This window comes from Marmota flaviventris, chromosome 12 (assembly GCF_047511675.1).
Source record: "Marmota flaviventris isolate mMarFla1 chromosome 12, mMarFla1.hap1, whole genome shotgun sequence".
NCBI lineage: Eukaryota > Metazoa > Chordata > Mammalia > Rodentia > Sciuridae > Marmota > Marmota flaviventris.
In genome coordinates, this window is record NC_092509.1 from 92,796,640 (window position 1) to 92,818,907 (window position 22,268).

The window sequence follows — 22,268 nt, forward strand, 5'->3', positions numbered from 1 at the left end:
TAAAAAATTTATTTATGCCAAGTTTTAAAATAATCCGTTCCTATGAAATAATTTCTTTCAAGTATAGGAAAGCATGAATAAAAATGTCACTTAACATTTCACAACCCCCAAAGAATGATATTCACATTTTACAGACATGGATCTTTTTTTCCCCCCTAAGCACAGCAGTGGTCAGCTGGCTTCTATTTGGTTGTTTGTATAGCTGAACTTCTGAGTTAGTGATAAATCCTGCTTGAGGGAAATCCCTTTCCTGAGGAATTTCCTTTGTCTAATTGTGTTATTATCTTCATAGTGAGGAATTCGCATACTGAAATGAACATGTCACTCATTCACATTCTCTTATTATCATATTCATTTATTTCTAGAAATTTTCTTATTTGCCTTTTAATTTTTTCTTTTTTTTTTTTTTTTTTTTTTATTGTTGGTTGTTCAAAACATTACATAGTTCTTGATATATCATCTTTCACACTTTTCTTCAAGTGGGTTATGAACTCCCATTTTTTCAATTACCCATTGATCACAGGAGAATGTTATTCAATTTCCAGGTATTTGTGTACTTTCCATTCTTCTTCTTAATTTATAGCTTTATTCATTTTTGTTTTAAATTTGAGATTTGTGACTTAACATATGATCTAACCTGGAGAATATCCATGTGCTGATGAGAAGAATGTGTACTCCACTGACATTGGGTGAAAAGTTCCATAATGCCTATTAGGTCCCTTTGCTTTAGAGTATGATTCAACTCAGATGTTCCTTTGTTGAGTTTCTGTCTGGATGATTGGCTGATTGGGGAAAGTAGGAATTTAAGTCTTCAACTATTATTATATTAGAGTTTTCCTTTACATACAATATTTGTTTTAAATATTTGGATGGTCCCATGTTGGATGCATATATATTTACAATTCAAAAGATCCATCCTCAAGTTTCCTACTGCTTGGTGTTGTCTATTGGAGCAGCTTTTTATTGTATTTTCTATTTCCTTGATCAAAGTTTTTTTTTTTAACTCCAAGATATCTAATTGTTTTTTGTTTTGTTTTGTTTTTTGCGTTGTTTTTTTTTTGCGGGGGAGGGTACTGGGGATTGACTCAGTGGCATTGAGCCACATCCCCAGCCCTATTTTATTTTTTATTTAGAGACAGTGTCTCACTGAGTTGCTTAGTGCCTCGCTTTTGCTGAGGCTGGCTTTGAACTCACAATCCTCCTGCCTCAGCTTCCCAAGCCTCTGGGATTACAGGCATTCGTCACTGCGCCTGGCATCTAATTGGTTGTCTTTTTATGATTTCTAACTCTTTGGTAAATTTCTAATTCATACCCTGAATTGTTTTTCTCATTCTTTTTTGTAGTTTATATTCTCTTTCATCTCATTGAGTTTTCTTAGGTTTGATATTTAAATTCTTTTGTAGGCATTTCATAATTGTTTTTTTAATTTTTTTTTAATTTGTAGATGGACACAATATGTTTGTTTATTTATTTTTACGTGGTGCTGAGGATCTAACCCAGTGCTTCACACATGCGAGGCAAGTGTTCTACCACTGAGCTACAACCTCAGCCCATTTTTTAATTACAGTCTATTTATGGAGAATTATTCTTTTTCTTTGGGGCTGTTATATTTCTGTTTATGTTTCTTGTGTCCTTATGGTGATGTCTGCACATCTGGTGTAACATTTCCTTCTTATAATTTTATAAAGTGCTTTCACGAGAAAATATATTTTCATTGTTTAGATAAGAGATAGTATGTTAATTGGAAGGTTCTTTGGGTTTTGTTACAGGGGATTCAAAAGCAGACCCATGTGACTTGTTTATCTTTGACTGGTGTCAGCAGTGCCTGCGAGTCCCCCAACAGGCTAAACTACAACAGTTCATGAAGTCACTTCTATGACTTTGCAGTAGATGCAAGCTTCCAAAAGCCTTCCTCAGGCTCTTGGTTTGTGGTGGCAGGTGCCACATCTCAGTCATGTGGGATGAGGAGAGAACTGTTGTCAGGTACCTCAGAGCAAGTATAGGTGACATCAAGGATTGGGGCACCAGGAGTCATGAGCCTCAAGCCACAGGATTAAAGGAAACTTTCCCCAGGACTCTCAGGATAAATATGGGAGATACCTAGACCTGTGGCAAAAGCAGCCACACTTCTGTTAGGGACCTTTCCCAGGTGCTGCAGGGTAAGCACAAGTGACATGAGGATCTGTGGCACTGGTAATGTGGAACACAAACAGGACTTTTCTTAAGTCCCATGGGTGGCTGCAATTGGTGCTTGCAGCACTGTTAGCTCCCTTTGTGAAGCTGTCAAACCAAGCTGATGATTTCTCCAGGTCACAAGGGACAAGCACAAATGCCATCAGGGCTTTGGGCACTAGAAACTGTGGTCCAAAATCTATAGGATGTGGAGAACATTTCTAAACCTTCCAGGGCCTGTGCAGGTAATATCTGGGCTTGTGGTGATGGCATCCAAGCTCCTGGATGGGTGTGATATAGGATACCTTTCCTAAGTTCCATGATTTGAACTTGGGTAGTACTGGGACTTGTAGCTTGCTATCTGCAGTCCAAAAGCTGCAGGAAGTAGATGAGAATGTTTGGATCACACTAGGCAAGCTCTGATGGACACAGGGCCTCTGGCTTTGGTCATAAGTCTTGAAGCTTCAGGACCCAGATGAAAACTTTCCTTGGTCCTTATGATAAGCTTGGGTTATGTTGAGATTTTTTGCATGAGAAGTTGCAAAATAACATTTTCTTTTTAAAGCAAACTATGAAACAGGGACCAAGCAACTTCCTCCCAACTTTCATGTGGACAGGAAAAAAAAATGGACTGATGTTGATTTTCATCCTACTGATCTTAAAATATAATACTACGGATACATACTTATATATTCATATGTACATAAATTTAAAAATATAGTGTATATAAAATTCCTCCTAGAATTTTTGCTGCTTTTAATTTCCTCTTGTTTTTAGTATTCTTTAATTTTGTATTTTGGAATTTTTATAGATGTTTTACTATTAGGTGAGGAGAGGATTTAATGCTAAACAAATGTTATTTTAAACCAGAAAATTCTTGCTTAAATTTTGTGAAACTAGTGTAAAATTTGTAAAAGTCTGGATTTTTTTTTAACCCTTCAAGTATTCCCAACAGAAATAATTCTCAAAGGGGAACCCAAATGGAGCTATGAACTATGTTTTCCTAATTTGTGTGCAAGTAAGGAAACTATTCCTAAAGTGATACTCCATTTATGTAATATTTGTATCTTTTGAGTTTTCTAGAACTTTTTTATTTCTGCTTTTAAAACATTCAACTCTCTAAGATTAAAATAATTTGTAATTAAGACCACATGTCAACAGATTTAAATCATCTCAACTTACCATAAATTATACCTCTAGCTATAGTTTAACTCATCAAATATTCATAACTTTGCACCAGCACATTCATTGGGTTTCCAAAAGTGCATAAAATGTGTTCAGATAGTTATAATTTGTTACAGACTTTTATTTCTTCTAATTATTGTGATCAGTTCAAGAGTATTTTTTGTTAGATTCTTAAACCATCTTTTTCACTAAATTTCTCAATCTCAAAGCCAATTGGGCAAACCATGATAGAATGCCTATAAACCACTTGTTCGTATAGACTAGCGGTCATGTAAACTCGCATTTTATATTTATATCTTGGGTATTACACAACATTACTGAATCTTAAATATGATTTGTTCATTCTAAAACTCACGTTGAAATTCAATTCACTGTATTCATGTGGGGAAATGGGGCCTTTAAGAGGTGATTAGGTCATTAAGATATATTAATGGCTTTCTCATGGGAGTGAGTTATTGCTTTCAGCTACTGATTTTCACTGCTAAAGTGGTTTGCTATAAACAGAGGCTATGCCACTCACCACCTGGTGCTCTCTTCTGTACATACTCACTTCCCCTTTTTACTGTGCTAGGCATAGTACAAGGCCCTCACTAGAAGTCAAGCAGATGCCAGAATCATGCTCTCAGACTTCCCAGCTTCCAGAACCAAGACTCAAAATAAATCTCTTTTCTTTATAAATTAACCATTTTTAGGTATTCTGTTACAGTGACAAAAAAATGAACTAAGACAAACATCTTATCTGAGCACTTATTTAAAGCATTGAACAACAATGACTTTTAGCAGAAAGAAGAGTCAAAGGCTTCCCCTCAAGATACAATTTCTAGATCACAGAGTGCATTCTAGGGAATAGATGCTATGTAGTTTTCAGAATATGTTCACAGTACCACCTGAGAAGTCTGTTAAAAATGCCCAGGCTGCACAATAGATCTATGGAAACAGAATCTCTGGATGTGCAGTTACCAATCTATTTTCTTTTCTTAGAAACAAATTCCTTGCATCATTTTTTACCCATGAAAGTTTGCTCTAATGCTCTAAATAGAGTGCTCTAAAATAATATCTTGGGAAAACAATGAAGTCTAGTTTTGTGTTTATAATTCCATTCTCAGGGACATCAAGTGAAGAACCAATATCAAATTGCAAGTCCATTAGCATATATTTCATGTGAAGCAATCCGTTTGGTAAAATGGTTCCAGAGTTCTAGTAAGCCACTTTGCTGCTTGCATTGATACACATGATCTAAGCATTTACTATGTAGAAATGTAGTGAACTATTTACAAAGGCAACATTTTCCTAGAAGTTTCACCAGATCAATTAACAAAAGACACATTCAAATTGCAGAATGTCTCAACTACCAAGGAGAACACTATAATCAGATGTCAACCATTGTGCTAATTCTCAAAGTAGTTTCATTTTTCTGTCACTAATAACATTCTAAGAGGTAGCCTTGAAACCCAATGGTCAGCCTCTTAGATAAACTTACTTATGAACTACCTAAGAGTATTACTTCAAGGATGTTATAACATTGTTCTGTGTGAAAACCAAATAGGCCCAATTCTGAAACAATCAAGCTCCCACATCAAGGATCAGAAATTACATATTCAGCTGAGGCAGTAACCAAATCTTTTGGCTTAACAGTGAAAAACTGCTGGCTGTAATTTATTCATTACATTAAGACTTTCAGAAACCAAATGACACTACTGAAAGGAAACTTTGGAGCATTTCCTGATCTTCCTTTGATGGAATAATGTATATCTATATTTAGTAGCCATTAATTCATATTGCTAACATACTTTGTTTGCAGCTATATGGAGATCTGATCCATGGAAACATAATTCAAGATTGACTCAATATTAGTTTACTTTCAATAAACACGTGTGTGCGCGCACATCTGCACACAAATAAAGTCAAAAAGAAAAACTCTGGTTAACTTTTGATAAAATGAGAAACATCTGAAACTTTGAATTAAAACATTAGTAAAATTATCAAATATAATTTAAAAATAGAAAGTAAATTAATTATATATGCAATCAGACAATATTTAAATTGGGGAAGAATTTTTGAACCGATTATTGAAACAATAAGAATTATTATAATTGAGAGAATTTAAAACTATGAAATCATCCAGAGACAGTTTTTATATTCTCTTCAAATAGACATCTTCAACTGGTGGGATTAGTCAAGATGGTGGCCAAGTTACCCATTTGTTAGTGATGTTTTAGTTTCTAGCTTAATCACCTTAAAACAATGGAGGATCCCTAAGCATTCTTTCATTCAAAACTAATAGCTTGGGTAGGTGTCATCCCTCTGACATAGCCAGTGTGGGAGGGCAGAGACTGAAAGAGCAAGACACAAGGACACCAAGATTCAGAAGTTACCATCAACACAGTACCTTGCACTCTCAGGAATACGGAGGCTGCTGCCGCTCCACCTTCATTGGACACCACACAGTGGTACTCTCCTGCATCGCTGACTTTCACACTCCTTATCTCCAGTGAGAGGTTGGCCAAGGTCCTCATTCTTGTGGGCTCTGCCAGTCTGACATCTCTGTCGTTTCTCTGCCAGGTTAGATTGTAATCCACCGCACTGACGACAAGGCAGGTCAAAATTGCTCTCTCTCCAGGAGTGACTGTAACATTGTTAGGCACTTGGATGACTGGAGGGGGCTCTGTGTGAAATCAAAAGTTTCCAATCAGGTCATTTTGCTCACTTTAGCTGTGGCTTAAAAATGGGATGTATATGTATTGCATTTCTAGTAGGGAAGATCCAGCATATCAGAATTTATTGGTTAATACGTATGCCAGTGAACTCTCACTCCCCGCCCCAAATTACCATCTAGTTAAAAGACACTTAAAAAAGGAGTCTACATTTACATATCAAAAATATGCTCAAGTTCAAACGTACAAATTATAAACATGAAAGTCAAAGAGGTATGGCAAAAGGTTAGGACTGGATAGAATGAGGAAGGCAGAACGAGGCAAAATTTTTATTTCAGTTTTGATGAAAACAGCATTTCTGATTTTTTAAATTTAAAATATATATTTACTGTTTTAAAGAAAACAGCAAAGGATGGTAAACGTGGCAAGATATGACAGTTTCAGCTGTAAGAGGGGATACAATATGACAGTAGAATAAAACCAATGTCCTCTTCGTAGGGATGGAAAGTGATTTGATCTAAGAAGATCCAAAGAGTAATGATAGATACTTAGTAAAATTATGTACATAGAATCATGAACATAAAAAGGCTTTGAATAGCACATGCATATGTCAGATTGTTAAAAATCTAATTGCTAATTAAGTATGTAACCAATATTATTAAAGAGTCACGTATTGCTCTAGTTTTGAGGCTGAATCTAAATTCCCCCTCTACGGCTCACTCGGCCGAATGCTTTCAAATGATCTCCTGTGGCAATCCATTATAAATTATATAGCAATAAAAACTGAGGTGATCATTGCTAGTTGTAAATCCATGTGTCTCAGTTAATATATGAAAATAAGTCAGATACTCAAGAAACTTCTCCTCATGCTATTTAAAACTCGACAAAAATGCAGATAATATCTCCGGCCTTGGAACGGACCCTAGAAACAGATATGCCAAAACCACAGTGATTATCGCCAAGTGACAGAAATCTGTGCATATTTTCTATAGTCCCTTATGCTCATTCTTGATTTCCAAACATTTTCTAAAAGATATGTAATATTTTACATTATTTTTTAAAAACATGAATAAATTGTATCATTCTATGTTTTTAAAATCTTTTACGAAAAGAGCTGGTGAAACCAATGGAAAGAGAATATGATAAAGGTAGAAATTTTAACTGGAGTCTGATGAGGGTAGATAGAGAAAATACAGGGCACTTAAGTTTGAATTTCAGGTAAACATTAAATAATATTTTAGTATAAGTATACATTAGGATACTTATATGAAGCTCAGATTTAAATGGGCCTCCTGTGTTTGTTGAATGTTACAATCAGAGGCTACCTACTGCTATACCTATCTGTGTGACTTCAGATAAGTCAACTTACTGATGGTCTTGTTCCCCTGTCTAAATAATAAAATGATTAAATTAGGTGATTTTAAAGACCCTTTCTAGCTCTAAAGTCCCATGAAGCCAGTATGTTGGCATTAGTCCTCCTTTTCAGTGCCACCACATCCAATGGCCACATGTGATGGAACAGAGGCCAGATCTCCTGCCTCGATTCAGGGCTGTCCCTGTCCCTGTAGGGTGCAATGAGGACCCTGTTACAACTGCATCACAGTCACGTCCGTCCTCTTCCCTCACTCCCTTACAGGTACTTTTCCCTACAGAATTCCTCAATAACATTCTTACATGCAAACTGAGCTTCCAAGTCTATTTCCTGTTCAAATATAAATTGAAATAAACAAAACAACCACTTTATAATAATACACTGAAACTATAAGATTTGAAAATGACATACAATTTGACTATTGCATGAATACCCGGAGAGCGTCTAGAGCATGCACACAAACACATTCACACATGTTATGAATGAATCTGCTAGGGGTAGGGGAAAGATGAGGGAGAGTTAGAGCGGTTTGTGAAGGATGCTCAGATTAGAGATTACCAGGAATAACCCAAGAGTACAAGAAAACAGATTCCTAAGTGAAAGCATGACAGGTTAGGACATGGGGACCAGAGGAGAGCTGAGTACTAGGGCAGGAAGCTGGTAAGGACCACTGGACTGATCTGATCATAAGTGGGTTACTTTGCTCCCTCTGGACTTCTGCTTCTTTAGCTATAAAATTACCAAGTGTTACAAGATTCTCTCCAGGTCTTATCCTGTTCTAAAACAATATTCTACAATTACAATTAAAGATCTCTTGTCCCTAGTATGCCTTTAATAAGTTTCCTCTATTCAGAATTTTGCTTAAGCCCAGAATGCTAGTACTCGTGTGTGTGTGGGGGGGGAGGGGGGTGTTATTGTGTTAATTTTAAAAAAGTCAGTACAGAAAACTAATATGTTTGTAATAGTATTAAACTGAACTAACAATATCATTTGAAAAGAGTAACTGTATGCTTGTACCAATTTATTCATTGGTTCCTATGTATTTGTATTCAGTGAAAGAGAAATATAGTGCTTTCTACACCATTTTGCATGTAAAACAATCAGTAACCAACATTTCAAATGAATCACATGCCCTGAAACATGTTGACTACAGCAGAATGCTAAAAATAATAATAATAATAATAAAGTAACATATCAGCAGAATTTTAGCTTTTCTTTAAATGGTTCTTGGACTCTATTTGACTTTGTACATTATAAATGTCCACAGTGACACCAGATTATCACTATCCCATGATGCCTTCTTTCCTAACACCCTTTATAAAATCTGAGAGCTGATTGTCCTGTGAGTCAGTTCCTGATTCCAATATGCTGATAAGTGACTCTAGCAAAGCAGCAGAGCTAGAGCCTCCTCTGAGGCTCAGGGGGATTCAGAAGCAGATTGGTGTAGTAGGCACCAGCCAGCCCTGAAAGAAATGTCCACTCTTCCAACTCCAAAGGGGCCCTTGTTTCTTACTTCTGTGCTGAGAGTCACTGCCATTACCATCAATGCTTCCCCCCCCACCCCGCCCCGTGCTTTAAAACAACTGAGTGGGAAACAATTCCTGAAAATCAGCTTGGGCACAGTACAATTTCCTAGTTATGCCATTGCATAGCTGGCACAGGTTAATACACACACAGAAGTCACTAGCGCCACAGAGCCAAATTCCTAACAGTTCACCAGTGCTTGCTGGTACTTCCCGGTTATTTATGCAAGATGTCTAAGTCAACTCGAACTCTTTTGTTGTTGTCCTTCTCTTAATTAATATTGCTGGGAAAAATACTCAAGTGTTTGAGTATGTGCTTTCCCAGAAGCTGAGGAATGTTGACACAATTCCAATGATTTTCATAATTTCTGGAGATGAAAAAATGAATAGCTTGTGATGTGTGTCAACTTGCTAACTCGTTTCAGAAGACAAATCTTTATTTTTCTAAGAAAAAGAGAATATAAACAACTTTACTGCGAAAAGAACTGCTTGCCTAACTTACATGCCTATGTTTCCAAAAGTTCAGCTTCAACTTACTAATAACAAGCACCATAAATCCCAGGTCCCCAATGGTCCCTCCTATCAGTGAAAAGCTTTCTTTGTCCTACATTGTCTCAAGAAAATGCACACCAGCACTAAAAGCAAATATAGACTTTGCTACAAATTCAACAGCAGCAATACTTCAGTTATGACTAAACACACAGCAATACTAGTCCATAAGGCAGGTAAAAGATAATTCCATCAAAACAAAGTTTCCTATAAATTGTAAATACATGCCATGTTAGAGCTTAATCTTGTTTATTGATTATATAGGGTAGTCTTTTTTATTTCCTAAGAATCCTGGAGATTAGAAGACAAAATATGTTTTATTTAAAATATATTTCCTTACAATATGAAGCTTTTCTAGCATCTATTCATATGAAATATGCTCTCTGAATATAAAATATTAGCATTATTTCTGCCCTTCTTAATGACAATAATGTACCAACTGAGACCCCGTGTTGCTAGAATGAGATCATATTCATTGTTTTTGATTCAGAGATCAAAATCCATTCATAAAAGCACTCTGCTCATTATGAAAAAGGGGGCAGGGGAAATTTACCCTTGTAACTAGAATAGATCCTTTACTTCAACTTTATTTTCTCAAGGGAAACTCCATAGGGTTATTGTGAAAGATATTTATTAAACTCCCACAATAATAATGGTGATAACCACAATAACAATACCGATAGTAACAATAACTTTCTACTAGGTGTCAGACTGTTATCTGAGTGCTTTACATATACTGAATACAGCACTCAGTCCTCACAGTTTTTCCATAGGATGGAAATGCATATTGTTATTATCCTCATTTATGGTTAGGGAAAACAGGCCTTGAGTCCTCAATAATGAAACAAAGAAATCACACAACTGGAACGTGGTGTAGCCAAGATTTGAGTTCACAACCGGTGAACAGATAGATGATTATTAAATCATAAAGGCAACTGTATACATGCAAAGTGGGTATCGACATCCCATTTCCATAGGTGCACTAATTAATATGCAGGTGATCACAAAACACTTAGTGACAACTACCTGATACATCAAAATATGTTTGTGCCCGTCCCGTCCCTGCACTGCTGACAGCAATGCACTCATAGGAGCCTTCATCAGACAGAGTGACCTTTTCAATATCCCAGTTGACATTGGCAGATTCTCTGGGGGTAAGAAAATGGAAAAAAAAAAAAAAAACACAAAACATTAGTTTCTATAGAACACAAGACCAAGTTGAAAACAATGATCTGACTATTTCTTTTCGAAGCGTTCATTCGAAAGAACAATGCAAAGAAAGTTAATTGATAAACCAGGGAGTCATTTTTTAACTTATAATTACATACCTTTTTATAGTTCAACTAGGAAGTTAAGCTTTTCTACAGTGAACACAAAGACACAGCAAAGTCAGTAATCTATGAAGACTGCAAATTTCTTTAGGGGAACATTTTCTAACTATGTCAAAATATAAGAGAATAATGCTACCAAACACTTGCTAAATCTCTTTTCTTCCCCATGTCTTTCCCAGTTTTTGTTCAAGGATCTTAGAGAAAGCACTTGAATCAGGTTAATTTATAAGCATGAAGGCAGGAATCAACTTTTTGATTTCAAGAAAATAAATTAACTTTCTTATGTATAAACTCCACATGGGGCTATGTACCAAATCTGGTTCAATCTACATGTACAAAGAAAGGAGGGAAAAAATTATCAGTTTTATAGTCAAACTATCATTTAGGTTTTAGAAAATTTCTATTTTGTATATTCATTCATTTCATAACTATGCATTCTTTGTCCTTTGACACTGTTTAAATGAGTTGGGGGAAATGTCTTAGTAATAGATATTTAATTCTTGTTTTAAAAAAGTCCAATAATCTACATAAATAAGCATTATCCTATGTTAAAAAATACAGTTGAAATATAATAAATAGTTTCATAATTCTTCTCCTTTATCATCTGTGGTTATTCATAGCCTTTCTAGAAATTCAAGGAAAACCTAAGGAAAAAAGTCCATCTTGGAGCCTGATACCTTCCACTAAGTCTGAAAGTGTCGTAAGAAATCATACCTCAGAAAGGTATCTCCAAATCGCTCCCTGCCCAAACCCACCATGCTCATCATCAAACCACCACCAAGAACTGTCAGCACAGACCTAGAGCTTGTAAGAGAAAGTTAAGGAATAGATTCCTATTAACAGGAAAGCGAAAAGCCAAGCGTGGTCATTATGTCATACATTATAGTAGCTGAGAATATCCATTTCTGCTAATGCTTCCTTTCAAAGCTCTATGCACTGTGTGCCAGGGGGCCTTATTATTACATTGAGGAGAAAATGGAATAGTACTTAACTCCATACTGCACTGATAACTTAAGCTGTAACTGGAATGCTTGGCATCAGTATGCTAGGCACAAGTTTGTAAATGTCATTATCTAGGAAGTACTGTAAGTTCCAGAAAGGTAGAAATTTGGAATTCATATGCCTTTGGTGTTCTCTACAGTGCCTGCTTTAGAGCTGAGCATATGCTAGAATTCATCCAAAACTTAGACTCATGGAAATACTGGAAACAGAAAGTGACAATTTTTCTAGCACCAAATCCCTCGTTTTAAAAATAGAAAATTTGAATGACAAATTAATTGTTCAAAGTCTCATAACCTAGTTGGCTATTTGCTTGAAGACAGTTACAGCTGCACTTGGCATGGTCCCCCTTCTTGTTTATGAAATAGTACATGAAAATAACTGTTTTTTTAACGTAGCTTTCTCAGCTGACATAATAAATATATTACCATATTTTTTTTACAAGGGTTTGAAGGGATGAACTTTGGAATAGGGAAAATAACTTGCCCAACAGAAATATATCCTGCTACTAATGCAAAGTGATTCTCTCTTAAGTCCCCTGAAGACCAAAGTGACTGACATAAACAAAGATTAAGTTGCATATTTCATACAATTAGGAAATCTGGGGCAGAGGCATGTGAGGGAATCAAGATTAGAGTATCATTCTATCATCACTCATGCCTAATTTTGTCTCTGGCCCTCACTTCCAAAGAGCTTAATACATGTCAGCAAGGCTTGTCATATTTCTGGGCCATGGAGCTGGAAAAATGAGAAAAAGAATTCTTGTGGCTTACCTCCCAAGAATTGTGTGGAATTAATGAATTAATGTTTATAAAGAATCTCAAGTGTCTTTGAAAAATGTTGCTATTTAAACAGGAAGAAGAATTATTTTATTTCATCGCCCAGATATGTAGCTTCACCATTTGATACCCTGGTCAGTTATGTTGCTGTTTATAAAATATTCAGTTAAGTAAACCATCAAGATATACTATGTACAGAGCAGGAGATCAATCTTCAATGAATGGAAAACTTTCTAGTTACAATGAACATTCCTGCTGTACATTTTTGCTTAAAAATGAATCCCAATAAAGAGGCTGCAGAAGCTAAGACTATCAAATATGTAACCGCGTATGGAAGTTGCTAATATTGAATTTACATTGTAAAAGGTTGGTAAAAAGAATTCCTAGAGTTTTCCCCCAAAATGTAGTTTATTTCATGGTTGAGTTAAAAGGCAAAGCTTTCCAGAAATCATTTCCCTCCACTTTTCAAGGTCTATTTATCATTAGAGTACTTCTATTTGTTTTAAAAAGTCACTCAGTTTCACAAGGAAAAGTTGGTGTCTTCGGAAGCCACTCCTGTTGATTGTTCTATGCAGCAGTCACACGTGCTTCTAGTCCACCATGTCATCCCACCTCCATCACACATCAAACCTCCCTGACATTATCTTCTCCCCTTCTCCTGGCCCACAGGGCTCTAGCCACACTGGGCTCATTTCTTTCTTTCCCACAGGTTTCGTCCACTTGGCCTTTATATGTATGTACCTGCTCTTCCTGGGGTGTGCCCTCTCTTTGGTGGTTAATGAATGAGCATCTCGCTCACATCTTCAGGTCTTTGCTCAAATGCCCCTTACCCTCAGTCTTAAAATTTCAACCTGGCCCAAACCACATGGCTCCCAGCCTCCTGCATATGACCCTTCCTAATTACCCTGTTCTACTTTCTTGCCATAACACCCATCAGATCCCCCTATCATGACATTTCAAATCAGAATCAGAGACATTTTTACCCCAAAGCCAATAAAGCGAAAGCTTCAGGGCCTCTCCTTAATAAGGTCCCCTTCCAAGGTCTGATAAGTGCCATTGTGTTCATCATTCTCTGTTCTTTGTCTTAACATGGAACTTAAATTACATAAAATTCAAATTCTACAAAACCTGAATAAACCCTTGGATGTGCTCTAGCATTGACTGTGTTCTCATATTACATTTATCATCTGCTTACTGTCTCCCTCCATTACCATAAGCTCCACCAAGGCACACCCAAGTCTGTTTTTTTCCACTGTGATATTCCAACACCATGAAGCAAGTAAGTGAAAATTGCTAGGGAAAGAGTACCTTAATATGAGAATCTATTTGCATTTACATGTTTAACACTAATATTGATTAGTGATAGAAACATTACACACTTTAAATACTGGTCTACTCCGAGTGTAATTCCATTTCTGACAAAGCTCAAGGTAAAGGGCAGAAAACTTTCAACAGAGCAGGGAATTTGGCCCGGCTGCAGGTAGTATCCTGGGGTTTTTTTGGGCATTGTAACTTTAGGAGCATCTAGAAAAAAAAAAGAAAAAGAAAAAAAAAATCACAACAATACTAAGTACTTCCTGTGAAACTATTCACAAACTTCACAAATCATTCCAGTAAATCATCTGCATTCCAATTAATCCAAATCACTCAAAATAACTTTTATTATGTTTATTTGTTCAAAGTTGATTTGTTTATAGATATTGCCATGGCCGCCTTACTAATGGTATCCATGGAATCATGTTACCTGCTGCTTCCACATAATCCCAAATCTGTGATCTCATCTCCTCTTAATAGAAAGATATAATTAACTAGTAATTAACTAACCATTCAAGTAAAGGCAGAATGGTCACCAGTTGTTCACAGTGCATTTTTGTTCACAAAGCAAAGTGTTTCTGATAATTGAATATAAACATTCAGCCACTGTAGAAACTTTTATCAAGCTTTTTTAGAGAGTACTAGAATTTCCCATTTCAAGCTCTTAAATTGATTAATCAAATTTTCAGTTCTGCATTCAGTGAGACTTAACATGAAATACTGAAAGTGTTACTTAGCGGTTAAGAAAAACCAAGTTATTTAAGCATAAATGCTCACCAGTTTAATGCCATCGTAGTAATATGAGATATTCTTTTTTATTTTCTAATCCATTCTTTACCACATCACCCCCTTCAGCTGTCTATATCCCAAGGTTGGACTCACCTGGGACAATACTAGAAAAGGAAACACTTGACACTCTCTGGAAGAGATAATCGTCCTTATCATAGCCCGTTACTTTGAGAAAGAAAGCTTCATTTGGTGGTATGAAGTCAGAAATATTCCATATGCCATAAGGTTTTCGATCTGGGTAATATTTCACAGGAATAACCTTCAGGGAACCTCCTGAGATACTCAGAAGTTCCAGATGATCTACTCTAGCTGGACTTGAAATGCCTGAGGTATTCAGCAGCACATAGGTAGGAATCCCTAGAAAAGGAAGACTCTGTCAGAATCTACAAGTTGCACACAACTTAGGCTATATAGTAAATAAATATTTGCATTAAAATTACTTGTAAGTACCATAAGGAGGAGTATACAGTTTTCCCTACAAAGTGCAGAGCAGCATAGAACCTTTTCTACATAGAAGTTAACCACAGAAACTTAGAAAATACAATGTGGTCATCTTTATAGTATTTTAACCATAGGCAGCAAAAAAATGAATATTTTGTTACATGATGTTTGATTATATAAATATTTTTAAAGATTTATGATTTTATATCCTTATGGAAACTGCAGCAATAAAAATATGTGAACAGTGATGGAAAAAATACTGTAAGAATTATGGTATGTTGGAGCTACATAATTATAAATCTTACTGTATGAATTAAAATAAGAGCAAAAATAAACTTTGGTAATCAGCGATGCTTTCATCTTGGAACACACATTGGGACATGGTGTCTTATTTTTCAGCCATATTCAGGCATTTCATCTTGACAATGAGATCATTTGTAGATTTTTAGTAAGAAAAAAGTTTCAAGGTCAAGATCAGTAGTTCTCTAAACTTAATAAGCAATTGCTCACTAAAATGCAGACTCCTAAGCTCTGCCTTCTGTGGCTCTAACTCAGGAGACTGGAATATGGCCCAGGAATCTTCATGTTTAACAAGCTCTCAGGTGATTCTTATATCACTAATCCTGAGACTTGAGAAACTAACTAAACCAAAAGAGCAATTGTGTTTTAAGATGCTATGCCTCTTAATTTTGTTAAATACTAAAAAAAAAATTATAAACACACAGACGATTGAGAGATATTTTCACTTATACCAGTTTAAGTAGTATGCACATACAAACCTTGCACAGGTCTGCTGACTGTTTTCTTGAAGTCCAGGGTGGGCTTTCGAGAAAAGCCAGCTCGGAAATCAATAGTACTGAGCCCAGTGATTCGAACAGAGTGTCTTCCACTGCTAGAAGTCTGAAAATGTTTAATGACAAATCTAGTAAGCAGTTGATCCAGAATGCTGATCACAATAAGTACTAACCCATATGACAAATTGTAGTGTTTAACACTCATGTTCAATAAGTGAGTCTCTGACTTGAGTACTCTTGCACTTAGCTGTGAGTCTACTTTGAAACGCAAGTTTCCCAGCACACTCTCTAAGAGATCTGCTGTAAAATACAATTCAGTCATACATTGCATGTCTAAGGGTAGAAGATATAAGATTTCAGTCACTAATAAATTTGAAGTATATCTGTAAAAGCTCCATTAAGGGATGGACCTTCATTTTTGTTCTCTGTTCTTCATATGGTAGATGCTCAGCAAATATTGACAGGGAAAAAAATGAGTCAATTCCCTCTTACAAATACCATCCAGATTCAATTCTGGAAAATAGCTCCTTTTTCTTTGTCCATGGAACATTAGCGTCAGGACAAGAACAGGAGCTGAGCGTTTTCCAGATTTCATGCAATGGCATCCTCAGCATAGCAGCATTCTAGCAAAGATACTTGGGGTTTGAAATGAAAATGTGAGTTAAATACAGTCCTCACCCCACAGAGCTTGTGACTCCTGAGGGAAATGGCTGGAGAAGTCGGAATGCGATAATACAGCAAATTCAGTGATGAACATATACAGAAGAAATATAGACTAGCCTGTTACGCTAAACTGTCATAAAGGGGATAACAGCTGTACTAAATATGGAATCATAACTATGCACTCAAGTGGCTCCTATATACATAAATAATAAACAATTATGGAATAAGTGCAAAGGATAAAATGATACCAGTGTTTACTAGGCACTTCTGCAATGCCTTGGCTCTTAAATACATTGGCTTATTTAATGCTCATTACAACTTCATAAAGAAGACATCATCAGTTTCCTCAGTGTTCAGATAAGAAAATCGAGATGCTACATTGTTAAAACAGTTTCTTCAAGTTTGCAGGTTTGGAAATGGCAGAGAGGAGGTTTTAATCCAAAGGTCAGGTTCCAAACTCTTCACCACATTGTCTACTGTAATAAATCAGCATTAGCTGCTATTTCAGTTTCTCTCAAAGAAGGATCTAAGGATCTCCTGCAGCTATACCTACACCAAATCACTTGGGTTGTTTGTTAAAAAAATGCGGACTTCTGTGCTCCAGCCTAGATTTACTAAATCAGAATCGCTGTTCAGTGGAGTCTAAGAATCTGTATTTCAAAAACCACCTCTAACTTAGCAATGGACGTTTGCCGTTATTTTATTACATTCACTGCCAATGTTTTGTCTCACAATGGAATGACTGCATGATACCAGCATTTAAGTAGAGGTGAACATGGGAGAATGGGATACACAAGATAACACCAGGGCCCCAAATGAGTATCCCAATCTCAACTCTGACACATAGTCAGATATCCAGCAATAAGAGAATGCAATAGAAACAGCCAGAAGAAACCACATCAGCATTAAAGAGGACCGCTGCCGAGGCGGTGAACAGTACCCCCTAAATCACTGTGGCTCCTTTTACTTAATAATGAGGAGAAGAAAGATGAGGGATATCTGTCCCTGTTGCTACCATATTTCTTTCTTATTGAGCACAATCTACAAAAACTCAAAGGTAAAGAAAATAAAAATAGGGCTGGGGATGTGGCTCAAGTGGTAGCACGCTCGTCTGGCATGCGTGCGGCCCGGGTTCAATCCTCAGCACCACATACCAACAAAGATGTTGTGTCTGCCAATAACTAAATAAATAAATAAATAAATGTTTAAAAAAAAAGAAAATAAAAATAACACAACATTATGAAAACATTGTTCAATATTCTTAGCATAAGTGTTGCTATATTTTTAGTACAAATAATGCTGCTAGATACTATGATTCATTTTCATAAAGATTACAAAAGATCGCATGTGTCAATATAGGGGTCTCCATCTCACCACTTATTTCATTATTTCTAAAGGAAAATGTGCTATGAATTTCACATAATAAATGAAAAAGGAAGTTATAGACCATGACCAAATTTGAAATCAGGGACTGTGAATACAGTTGTATAAAACCTTGCAAAGTCAAATTTCACTTCTTCAAATAAAACAGTTTTACTAAAGACACTACATGTACTGATTTCCTGTAAGTCATTCAAAATGCTCACTATTATAGTAAACTGATGGAGATTGATTCACCGATATCATAGATCACTGTCAATTGCCTTGCTGCTCAGAAAGCCCCTTATGATAAAACAGCTATTGAGATTACCAAGGAGGAATATGACACACTATTAGCCAAATGACTGCCACCAAGTACTAATCATCTGCCAAGTGCTCTGTGCATAAATCAACTGACAAAGGCTGCTTTAAACAGTGGTGCTCGATACCCGAGTGAGAAAATTACAGATTATGCAAGTGTTTGAAAATATGTTATCTTTTGTTGCTAAATCTGACATTAAGATAAAGCAGATTTGATGAATAGGGAGGCCCTTACAATTACCCAAAATTATCATAAATTAAAATAACTTGGATCCCTAAAATACTACACTAATTAATGAAGTATGTAGAAATGAGAAGGTAAGTTTATTATTCTATGAGCAATGTTAAAATATAAAAATTAATAAATTAACAAAACATCTTACTTTCATGTTTCTTTATTATACTGTAAAGATACTGCCTGTATAGAATTTAAAATGGCTTGTGAGTAAAGAAACCTCCAAGTTAGTCCACTTTTATACACAATTATAGGCAACTCAAGACTAACCAGGATAATGGGAATAAAAAAAAATATTGTTTAAAAATAAAATAGAAAAAATTTAGAACAATTTAGATAAAAATGGCTCTAATATAAACTATGAATTTGTCATTCTTTAAACAATTCTCTTAAAAGAATTAAAATAATATGCGGACAATATTTTAGGAATATTAAACATCACATTAAATTTCTTTGTGAGAAAGTACCAAAAGTTTGCTGCTAAAGCTTTTATTTTAAGAGTATTTCTTATCTGAGCTACCTTTTAAATATATTAGTGAAATGGGACAATAAAGCTTAATGTAAAATGATGGCAAAATGATAGGTGAAGGAGAAAGAAATATTAACATTGATAAAATGTACTTGGAGACTAAGCCTCTTACATAAACTACCACTCTTGTTTCTCATAAAAGCTCCTCTGAGAGAGTACCATTATTATTCTCATTTCACAAATCAAAGAGGTTAAATAATTTGATCAAAATAGCAGTGGAGCAGGTACTAAATGATATGGAGGTATTCGGGGGCAAAGAAAATTCAACTAGTTCTGTAACTGAGTTAAGCAGAGGCAACCAAGCCGTATTTCTTCTCCTTCCCTTATCTTCCAAATTATTTGAGCCTTCCTAATATTATTTTTTTCCATATATGTAATAAAATTAGAAAGCCAAAATTACTTTTAATATTTTCTACCTGATACTTTTATATCAGGTAGCATCAATCTATTACATTAAAATTAGAGTATTATTCCAGAAAGCTGGTCAACAGAGTATCTTTGAGCACCACTCTTGTGTTGGAGCCACCCTAACCTCGTTTCTCCATAGCTCACAAGGAAATTTAGGAGCAGCATGCTGGCTCAGAGTGTAAGAGAAAATTTTCTACACACCAGACCCTGGACAGTGTTTCCATGGGCTAGAAATTCCTAGAGGTGTTTTAAATAGTCAACTTAATCATACAACTTAAAGATGTTTACAGTGGGGTACGTTCCTGCCCTGAGTGAGGAGTCTCATGTTCATGAAGCTGTGGAAGGATCTGAGTCAGGAATTCACAGGCTGCTGTAGCATAAACCAGAGGTGAAGCAAAGGTAGATTTGACAGAGGTGCGTTGATGCTAGACGCCACTGGCATCTTGAAATCATAAATAGGTCATCTTGACCTATACAATAGTCAAAGAAGGAACAGAACGGGCCAAAGTCTAGTTTTCTGATTGGAGCGAGATGACCAGGAATGAAGACTCAGGACAGGCTCAAGCACCATGGAGCAAGCACCATGGAGAGCTCCAGGAGAACCCGGTGGCTCCTCTGAGGTCTCGGCTCAGGTCTCCTGGCCAGCTCCACTGCAGATCGAGGGCTTATCAATTATCTGCCTATATTCAAAGCCCCTTCAGGGCAGTAACAATGTCCTTCATCACCTAGAGAATATGATTCAACAGGCACATAATAATTGAGGGTTTAATAAATGATGATAACAGCCTGGTGTTAATGCTCTTCCTTGGATTCCCCTGAAACTAGCTAATGTCAGAGTCACCAAGAACTCACTGAATTATTCTAGATGCATTCTGCTAAGCATGTTCACATCTTATGTAACCTTGCTAACTCTGACATCCAGAGATGATTTTATATATAGCACCATAAAAAAAAAAACAGTCTCAAAGTAATTGTAATTATACTTGCCTTAGTTTAGACAGCAAGTTAGATGGCAATTATTCCAAGTTCAATGTTCTTTATATAGTCCCTAAGTCTATGCAGAGTGTTTTAGGATAACATAATCTCATGGCAGACTTGAAATCCTAGGCATGGAAGACAATAAAAAATACTCTGCAACTATGTAACTATTATTCTATATTCTTCTTTTCAGTACTGGGAATTGAGCCCAGGGTCTCATGCACACTAGGCACACACACTATCACTGAGATACATTCTCTTTAAAATTTTATATTGAGACAGGTTATCACTAAGTTGCTCAGGCTGGACTTGAACTTGTGATCCTGTGTTCCTCAGTCTTTCTAGTAGCTGGCATCACAGATATTTACCACTGACCCTAGCTGCTATTCTGCATTTCAGTTAGGAAAGTTCAGTCAGTGGGTTATTGGTAAACTCCTCTCTAAAAATTAGTAAACCTCAATTTTTTTAAACATTCTAATTTGTATGGAGTAAATACTTCCATCATGGCTGATTCTTAGCTCCCAATATGATGCCACTGGATGCAGATGGGAAGAAAAGGGCATTCCAACTCCCCACGAGCTTCTGTGAGACAGCCCTAGCATGCCAGGCTGCAATGAGAGTTCTGTTCCATTGGTGATGCAGGGGGCAAAGTGTGTCACTTCTGGGATGAGCTAGAAGTGACCGAAATCTCTTCTAATTTATTCAGTGTATGCTCTTGTCCTTTTCCCTTTTAAAGGAACTGAAGAAGCTGCGTGCTTTGAATTATAATGGAGCCTCCCCATCAATTTGAGTTCCTGAGTGACTGTGTGAAGCAGAACATCCTGTCAACCTTCCATAACATGGAACAATAATGAGGTTTGAACCTTCCTGTGCCAATCCAGTGAGAATTCCTCCCTTCACTAAATAGGAAATCTGCCCTGTTGTAAACTGAATTAAAAATTGGTTGATAGTTTTTATTTCTCTTCCCTAAAGTGTTGTAATGTTTTCTAAAATAGCAAATGTTCCTGAAGGTAAAAATAAAACAGGCCCCCTCCATTTCATGTATATCTACATTACAATAAAAATTCAATGTATAATTTACATATATTTGAGAGAATAACTAATTTTACTATTTAACCTATCTATGTGTTAGAAACCGTTACAACACTTTTAGCCAGTATCTCATGGAGGTTGACAACATGAAGTAGCTATGATTTTCCTCAGACTTAGGGTGGTCAAGTAATATTTCTAGGCCAAAAAGATATTAAGTAATGGATCTTGAACATCAAATAGACATCCAGCCACATTAGAAGCATTTGCTCTCAAATGATACTATCATTATTTTATAATTAAAAAACTTGATGGTTTCAATCAATTATTTAAAAACCTACTGTGAGTCAGGCACTGTGCCAGTCACAAAGATAGAATAATGCTAGCTAGATTTATATATCATCATTTTACTGGATGTAGAAGGAAAATATGATTAGGAAAGAAATGTACCCAAAGTGCAGGATAATTTCTATTAAATATATGTATATGCACATTCATATATACACACCTATATGTTCATATATACTCAAGGGTATCTATCCCTAAGTATGCAAATATATTTTAAAATGGAAGACATATTTAGTTAACAGTCTGATATTGTCAGGTCAAAATAACTGGGACATTTTCTTGGGAAAATCCACTATACAGTATACCACTGACCTAAAATATACCTAACCATTTAAATAGCACATCTGATATAGTCTACAGTGAGAATAACTGGAGGACAGTGTTAGAACCTTTCTGTGTGGTCCTTTGTAAACTGGAGGTTGATTTAATAATGATTCCTAGACAAGCTCTGCCAATTGAGTCTGATTTCTAAAATATTCTCACCCTGCCAAAAATT

At 36.0% G+C, this 22,268-nt stretch overlaps 1 protein-coding gene across 1 annotated transcript in view; it reads right to left on the bottom strand.

Annotated features, from left to right (window-relative positions):
- The window catches only part of Hmcn1 (hemicentin 1), a 385,362-nt gene that overhangs the window by 217,381 nt on the left and 145,713 nt on the right, over nt 1-22,268 (bottom strand). The window contains exons 7-11 of the mRNA XM_027934946.2: nt 15,888-16,008; nt 14,761-15,024; nt 13,944-14,088; nt 10,482-10,603; nt 5,747-6,022 (exon numbers count right to left, since the gene is read on the bottom strand). Of these exons, the coding sequence (XP_027790747.2) occupies nt 5,747-6,022; nt 10,482-10,603; nt 13,944-14,088; nt 14,761-15,024; nt 15,888-16,008 (928 nt within the window). The remainder of the gene's footprint in view (nt 1-5,746; nt 6,023-10,481; nt 10,604-13,943; nt 14,089-14,760; nt 15,025-15,887; nt 16,009-22,268) is intronic.